The sequence below is a fragment of the Papaver somniferum genome, chromosome 5 (genome assembly GCF_003573695.1).
Source record: "Papaver somniferum cultivar HN1 chromosome 5, ASM357369v1, whole genome shotgun sequence".
Classification (NCBI taxonomy): domain Eukaryota; kingdom Viridiplantae; phylum Streptophyta; class Magnoliopsida; order Ranunculales; family Papaveraceae; genus Papaver; species Papaver somniferum.
Genome location: NC_039362.1, coordinates 161202782 through 161210960, shown reverse-complemented (window position 1 = coordinate 161210960; position 8179 = coordinate 161202782). Strand labels below are relative to the sequence as shown.

Sequence of the window (8179 nt, the reverse complement as noted above, 5' to 3'; positions counted from 1 at the left end):
CGCGCCATACCATGCCAGCCTTCCCTATGCAGTTACCAAAGCAAAGGTTGGCGACAATCAACGGCCATCCTTCCATATATGATGCAAATCTTAGCCGTCCAAGGTCGCCAACCCACGCATGGTAACCTTTGACCCAACGCCAAAACCTTTGTTTTGGCCACGCCCAAACCGCGCCAAGGCATGCCCATGCCACATATGCCAATGGCATGTCAACCACCTTACCGCGACATACCATGCCAGCCTTCCCTATGCGGCTACCAAACAAAGGCTTGCGAAGATCAACTGCCACTTTTCCATCTAAGATGCAGATCTTAGCCGTCTAAGGTTACTAGCTAACGCATGGCAACCTTTGGCCCGATGGCAAGCCCTAGTTTGGTCGCGCCCAAACAAAGCCAAAACCCTAACTTTTGGTCGCGCCTAAACTAGGCCATATTAAAGTCGTACCGGCCATGTTTTCATGCCATTGGCTACCAAACGAAGGGTTGCAATAATCAACGGCTACCCTTCCTCTCAATATGCAAAATATCGACCGTCGAAGGTCACAACCGAGCCGGCAAGTCTCCCAAGCTCAACTTGCCGAACAACAACATGCTACATGTTTTCCACGAAAACACTCGAGACATCAACACATGTCACAAACTGGGGGATGCTCATTGGTTCGGCGGTTTACAGCGTACGGCGTACACTACGCCCGTTATAAGACAGTGTCATAAGGATGAGGCGTTTAGTAAATACAGGGAGTAATGGTGAAATGCTTTCTTTTATGGAACATAAATTCCAGGCGTTGCCGTTTACCACCTCCTCCCATTTACTCATCCGTTTTCCATTTCTTACGAGACCAGAGTACGTTTCACTTCGACTTGTATAAATAGGTCTTACATATTTCCACCAAACAACAAGTTCAGGTCAGGAGGATACAACACTCAGAAAATATTTGCTAGCTTTCCATCTGTTAGCTTCCCGCTTTCTGATACAAGTCGTGAAACAACTACTCTTCCAGAATCAACTATTCTGGTCTCAACACTCTCTTCGCTTCCCTCTCCAAAACCAACCCTTCTTCTTCACTTTGTGACCGAAGCAAGTCTGGAACGGCCATTTCTTGATTTAGGCCGGATTTGTATAGATTGATCTCTCGAATATAAAGTACTCCTTTGTAGTACATTGTTTAGGGTTTAAACTCGTTTCTCACCCACACACCCGAAATTACCAAAATCAGCAGAAATTGTTTTCACCCTCAAACACCAGGATGCCCGAAATCCCTTTGATTGATTATGGATTCAAAGCAATACCATGTTGAAACATCAATGTTTTTGAATCGAGAATAGCAATCCACGAACCGGCGATCAAGGTTTGAATAAATCTCCCTTAAAGCGAAGAGAAAATCCCCCAAATGGCGAAGAAAATTCACTCTAAATAGTGAAGAAATATGTCGAAAGAAATAAAAACTAACAGAAACATTAGTTTTATTCAAAACCTACCTACTAAAACTTAAAAATGGAAGAACTTTTGCTCAGATCTGGTCCAAAAGGGACCTAATCTGAGCAAAATGTTAATGGAGGCTAGAGGTTTTTTTTTTTAGAGAGAAGAGGAAAGGAGAGGAAAGAGAAAGGTAAATAGAAAAAGTAGTATTGATGGATTATTCTTTTTGAACTCGTATTTGTTCGACTCTCGGCCTTCAGTTACATTAGGTGTCATTGCAGGTTATTTTTTTTTTTTGCATTTATATCGACTTTACGCATCAAATCCGATTGGATTCGACTCATCGGTGCCCTGTAATGTGACACACTGACACTAAAGAAAAAAAAGTGTTGTTGACCAACAACTCTAGGTTTACCAGAAAAAATACCAGGATAAATCCCGTGACTCACAAAGAAGCAGGCCCACTTTTTCCTTTACCTTTCAAGATGCTAGCATCATTTCCCTTCGTCCGTCGGATCCCCTCACGGGATTTTCCATAAAAAAAAAATTCTTTTTTGAAGCATGAAATTTATTAGATTAGACCGAAATTACACTAGGGTACGCAATACCCGTAGAATCTGCTATTATAATAGAACTGATAGATTGCGGAATTGTATGTTCCCATACTGCTGACGTGAGTCTTCCTATGGAGCAATCATTCGCTGCTCGGTTTGCTAAACCATCTGCTGCTTGATTTGCTTATCTGTAGACGTGGCTAACGGTATATCTGCTTTGTTTGATCTCTGCAACCAGGTCAGATATATACCAAGGGAGGAGGGGGGATCTGTATATGAGGTTATAAATCTCATTAAATTTTCCGAATCCGTTTCAAATTGGACTTTTGAGCATCCTCGTTCCGTCGCCGTTTTAGAAGCTATGTGCATGGCCCAGGTCTCCGCTGCAAGCGCTGTGGTGATGCCTAGAGGTTGTGCTATTGCTAGGATAATGTAGGTTTCCTTATTTCTACAAATAATACCTGCTTCCGCTATTCCGGGGTTTCCTCTTGCTGCGCCGTCTGTGTTGATTTTGATCCAATCGGATTAAGGCTTAAACCATCCTACAAATATGGTTGAAGTTGTTACTGTTCTTTGTGCTGGGTTTGGATATGGCTGCATCCCAGGAAACACCGGAAGGAGGTGTGTCTGGGCCTAAAAATATTCTTGCTGGAGCTTGGTGGCCATTTGCATTACAAATGAATTGGTGGGTCAGCAGTGCTCGTCAAAACCCTAAATAAAGGTTAAACTCGTCAAATGGAGTGAACCCTAGAGAGCCAGTCCATTCCACTATTAAAGCCAAATAACAGAGAAATCCTAAACCATTCTTCAGAAATATCCTTAATCGTTCTCTCTTAGCTTCATCGTTTTTCTTTGTATGTATTTCTTATCGATTTTTGCTTGTAGTTGTTATTGCCTATCCAAATTCCAGGTGATGAAAATTGGATTTAAAACTCACAACGGTCATCAGAGACTTTGTGTCGTTGTTGATTCGAAATCTATTTTTTCTGATGGTTTTTCTCTCTATTAGGTGATTTAGTTTTCAGTTTGTTTTATTATTTGATTTCATTATTGAATCGAGATTGAGGCGTGGTGATGAAAAAAGTTAAATTCTATCCGACTAAATATATGAATGGATCAAATAACCTCATACTCATTCTGAACATTGTATATCTCGATCATTAAGATTCGTTTCTGTTTATTGTTTTTCGAGTTGCAATTCTATGAAAAATTTAGGAGTTAGGGTTATCTTGATTTTTTGGTTTTTGATCAATGATTACGATTTCGACACGATGAGGAGATTTATTGATGTTGAATCAGATCGAGAGATCTTTGAAACTTTACTTTCAATAAGTCCTTTTCATTCTGAGTGTCAATATTTCGAAAGTAAATCCTTTTTTCCCCTCTGGTTTCTAGTATGTAACTGTTTTCATATTCATCCATAAATTTAATTGTTTGGACAAAATAATCTGATTTTTGATTGTGGCATCTGCATTGAGAAATAATGTCATTAAAAAAAACATATAGGTAACAATTGAGAATCCAAAACAAAGTATTGTTGTTTCTCCTTTGTGGCTGAATTTACTATCTTTGTTATGTCGATTACATCATAGCGAATGATTACCACTTAACTAATGCTTTGAGTTTGTTCAATGAAGTCCCAGGAAATTTAACTCAGAGGTTAAGGGGTTAAGTTAATGATTTTGACATAAATCTTACTTTCAAGCATAAAGTCCTTTTTGAATGCATTGGTGTAGTTTAGTGAAATAGTTGAGCTTCAACAATAATTAGAAGAACTTTTCTGATTCTACGAATGCGGTGTTAAATTTTATTTTTCTTAAGTAAAATTATTTTATTTAGATAATATAAAATTTAGTCCGGCATCGGAGGATAAGAAAATTATTTCTAATTAGGAATATTTTGATCACAAATTATAAATCTTTTCATTTTTTATTATGTCTTGATTCCGACAAGGCGTAGTGAATTGACAGATATTTTCAGTTCAAACACATAGATATAGACTTTTATCTGAATTTTAGAAACTTTGTTTGTAGTATATAAATTTGAAAGCTATCACCAGCAAAATCACCAGTGCGTGTGGGTAAGGAATAATTATTTAATATAGATTTGTCTTCCTTACCGTGTTTAAGATTCTGTTATTAGAGAAAATGTAATGAGGAAAATCTAAGAAACTAAAACCAGGGAAAATGAGTATATAAATCTGTTTGGAGCTCCACCAACCGGAAACTAAAACAAGACAGGAAAATGAGTATATAAATTTGTTTGGAGCTCTGTTTGGAGCTCCCCCAACCAGAGAATTCAAACACACAGATATGGACTGAGAATTAAAATGTTTACAGGATGTTCAAAAAAATAACTTCCTTATACTTTTATTTGAAGGACAAATATCTGAGGGACAGATGAAAGAACAGCAAGAGAACCTGTAAGAACAAGTCTTATGATGGAAGAGTTTCATCTTCCACACCACCTCGGTATTTGGAATTGTGGATGGAAGTGCAAGTGTAGTGGTGGAATAACAAAAACGCTAATCAAAATAGCGTTTTACGCTAATCAGAATAGCAGAATAGCGTTAGAAAAACACTATTCAGAATGGCGCTCAACGCTATTAAGATTAACACTTTTTTTCTCACCCATTAGATTTTCAAGGGATCATTTTAAATCTACGGATAAAAAAAAACGTTATTCTGAATAGCATTGAGTGCTATTCTGATAAGCGCTTTTCGTTTTTTAGTGCGCTATTCTGATTAGCGTTTTTCGTCTTCTAGTGCGCTAGCTATTCTGACTGAGTAGCACTCAAATGGATTCTATGGGACCTTCCACGAAATCATGGAACACTGCTTGGATTTTTCATGAAAAATATCAATTTGGAAACATTAGATTTGACATTCCACAATTTCTCCACACTTGGAATATGATGGATTCCACCGTAAGACTTGTTCTAAAAGATCAACATATTACTATCAATCCAATCAAAGTAGTTTCTAAAGCTACTAATGGGACACATGGGACACGTAAACATAGAGCTCTACGTCAAATCTTTGTATTCTATCAAAATAACAACTTTGGTTCTCAGATTCCTAAGATTCTCAGCTGACGGTTTAAAATCTGTTGCCAAAAAACTCTATATCAAGCTCCCATCTTCCACAAAAAATTTCCCAAACTTTCAAACTAATGGCTTCGGATACCCAAGGTACAAGTAATGAAAAGAAGATTCTAGTGGTCGATGATGATAATGGACAAAAATCAACCAATCATGTTCAACGAGGACAGTGGCTTCGAGCTGCAATTCTTGGCGCAAATGATGGATTACTGTCCACCACTTCACTCATGCTCGGAATTGGTGCGGTAAAGGAGGATCGATTGTCCGTAATTCTCTCTGGACTTGCTGGTGCTGTTGCAGGAGCTTGCAGTATGGCTGTTGGGGAATTTGCATCTGTTTCAACTCAAAGAGATATTGAAGAAATGGGTAGAACTCTGAATTTTCAAACTAAGTTATCAAATCAGGATCAAGAATCACAAGAGAATGTTAGTCGTACTAATTTGGATGTTTCACCTAATATCATTCTTGGTGGAAGAAAGAGGGTAATAGCTGGACTCAGTGAAATGGCTGCAGTTTCACCATTGACTTTGACATATGGGGGGAGCTTACAATCTTTCTCACCAGGGAAATCTTCGTTGACTAGGGTAATTTCAGAGGATGGCATTGTAAAATTGAAGAAAAATGATGAGATCATTGTGGCACTACCAAATCCAGCACTAGCTGCCTCAGCATCAGCTTTGGCTTTCTTATTTGGTTCATTTTTTCCACTGGCAACAGCTTTGCTAATTAAGGAGGCCAAAGCGCGAACCATTTTGATTCCTATTGTTACATCAATAGCTCTAGCACTATTTGGGAGGATAGGGGCTCGTCTTGGTGGATCGTCAGTCAGCATTTCTGCTTTCAGAGTTGTTGTTGGAGGGTGGATAGCCATGGGTATAAGTTATGGAATACTAAAACCTTTCCATGTTGAAGATCAAGAAACAGATTCAACTTAGCACTGCTATGAGCAAGAGTGTATTTCATTGAAGAAAAACAAGTTACTGATGTGTTCAATCATGCTTGTTTTCTAGATCATACTATAGGGAATGAAAAACTTTGATCTTACCTCACAAAGTTTATAGTCCTTGCAGAAACGGAGGGAGAATACATTTAGTGTTGGAACCGTCATCTTATCATGTACTATAAGTATCGTCCTAGTGTTTAACCTATTCTGCTACTTTCGAACTAGTTCTCAATTTTACACCTTGGCCATGATAATGTTCTTAGTGTGTACAAGTATTAGGGGAAGTTATTTTTTATGATCTGCCAAATTTAGGAGCCTCTTGTAGCGATTATCAGACAAAAATGTATAGTTTCTTCCAATTACATATGCTTTCTCCAAAGTAAGAAGCACACTCGAAAAAGCCAGAGCAAGATCAAGTTTCACAAACTAAGCTGAAGAAGCAGAGGCAATAGCTACATTGGAAGCAGCAAAGTGGGCAGTGGACAATGGCAACAACAACAGAATACAATGGCAATGTATAACTGTGCTTCATGAAGCTAAGACAATGCCATAACTAAATACAGTTTTTTGGCCATTAGGTTTACTCCGAGAGAAGCAAGACAACAGACTCCTTGGCTAAAGAAACAAAAACTTATATTAGAAATGAAACCTGGAGCTCTAACTCTTCCTATTGTATAAGAGTAAACCTTTTAGTAGATAGATCCAAGATTAGGCTAAATGTGTCTAACTATCCAATATAAGATTACTCCCATAATCTTTTCCTAACAAACCTTTCTGGCCAGTTTGGCTACTCTTTTGATATATTTGTTATTCACAAAAAACTGCACAATCGTTTGGAATTAGATCCAAACTTAGTCGGCACCCTTTTCCATGGCAGCAGTACTAGTTTTAAAGGTCTCTGATCGGTCATTTGTATCGTTCTATGCCGGGAAGTGAAGTGAGTATCAACAAAATAATTAGATTCAAAGGAATAACATGCCTACAGGAGTGACTAATGAGCTCAGTTTTCTAATTTGAAACCAAAATATGACAATTGCAAATAATACCCAAATCACAGATACTAACAACACAGGTTCAGAACTCCTACAATGTAAAAGGCAAAAGAACTATTATCTAAAGAAATCAATCATGCATGCATTTCAAGTAAAAAGAACATTTGATTCAACACAGAAGATTCAGTACATATATTATTTATAATACTATGACTAATAAATTAGGGCATACAAACTACTAGTAGAATAGAAACTTCCAAAGAGGACATCAAACGATTTGAGATTATTAATCTTCATAAACACGGCATTCATCAGTCTCAGGATTCTCATTACAGAAAGACTCCAGCGGATCTTCCTTCTCAACTTTCATACGAAAATCAGCTTTAGCTTGACTAATTTCTTCAACCTCATCCCAAGCAACTTTACACTCATCTGTAATTGGATTATAATTTTCACCACCGCAAACTTGAGTAGCTTCTTGAACTTTCTTCTCAATCAGTTCCGATAGTTGTTCGTCTTTCATCTGTGTTCCTTTGAATTTCATAGCTCTTACTGAGAATGATTTCAGGGTTTTGATTTTTATCATTACGGTTTTGATTTCGGAAAGAAACTGAAGTGAGTTTGTAGAGATTATTAGGTATCGGGGAAATTGAAGATGAAAACAGGGTTTGATTTTTGCTTGCTGTTGAAGAAATGCTTAAACCAGTGATTGAAGCCATTTGCAGAACTAGATGAAACTAACTCGTCGTTGTGATCGATTTTTGCTCGTCTTTCTCTTTTTTCTTTTTAACAAAGCTCGTCTTTCTCTTTGTTTTTATTATATCACGGTTGGTAGAGAGATACTTTAGATTGTGACGATTGTTGATTAAATGCCCCTGTAAACTATTTTATTTGCTACCTGTGGAGCACATGCCCCCAACAATATTACCAAGTCCCTCTTCCAGTTGCGGCCTGTCGGCCACTGATTGGAAGGAAAATAAGGATAAAATTGGTATTCAAGGAAAATGAGGGATGGGTGTCTTTATCTATAACAACGACCTGGTAGTGTTCTGATCTTATCTTTAAAGAGGGATCCAATCAATAATGACCGGAAGAAGATAACAAAAAATGTTAAGTCTCTTCATTGACAACACTGACGATCTAGTCTTCATTTTGCTTGAATGTCGTTCTC

The 8179-nt window shown here is 37.8% G+C and overlaps 2 protein-coding genes and 1 non-coding gene across 3 annotated transcripts; 2 read left to right on the top strand and 1 right to left on the bottom strand.

The window, feature by feature from the left end:
• The first annotated feature begins 2876 nt into the window (after positions 1–2876).
• On the top strand, positions 2877–2968 carry LOC113284969. Its single transcript, XR_003328491.1, has one exon. It is a non-coding gene; the product is annotated as a small nucleolar RNA Z161/Z228 (small nucleolar RNA).
• A 2130-nt stretch (positions 2969–5098) lies between these two features.
• LOC113278039 (vacuolar iron transporter homolog 2-like) lies at positions 5099–6318 on the top strand. Its single transcript, XM_026526985.1, has one exon. It carries the CDS (start codon positions 5145–5147, stop codon positions 6006–6008), a length of 864 nt encoding a protein of 287 aa, XP_026382770.1. The 5' UTR covers positions 5099–5144; the 3' UTR covers positions 6009–6318.
• An 835-nt stretch (positions 6319–7153) lies between these two features.
• Positions 7154–7818, bottom strand: LOC113278038 (calvin cycle protein CP12-3, chloroplastic-like). Its single transcript, XM_026526984.1, has one exon. The coding sequence runs from the start codon at positions 7592–7594 to the stop codon at positions 7295–7297; it is 300 nt and encodes a 99-aa protein (XP_026382769.1). The 5' UTR covers positions 7595–7818; the 3' UTR covers positions 7154–7294.
• Between the last annotated feature and the right edge of the window lie 361 nt (positions 7819–8179).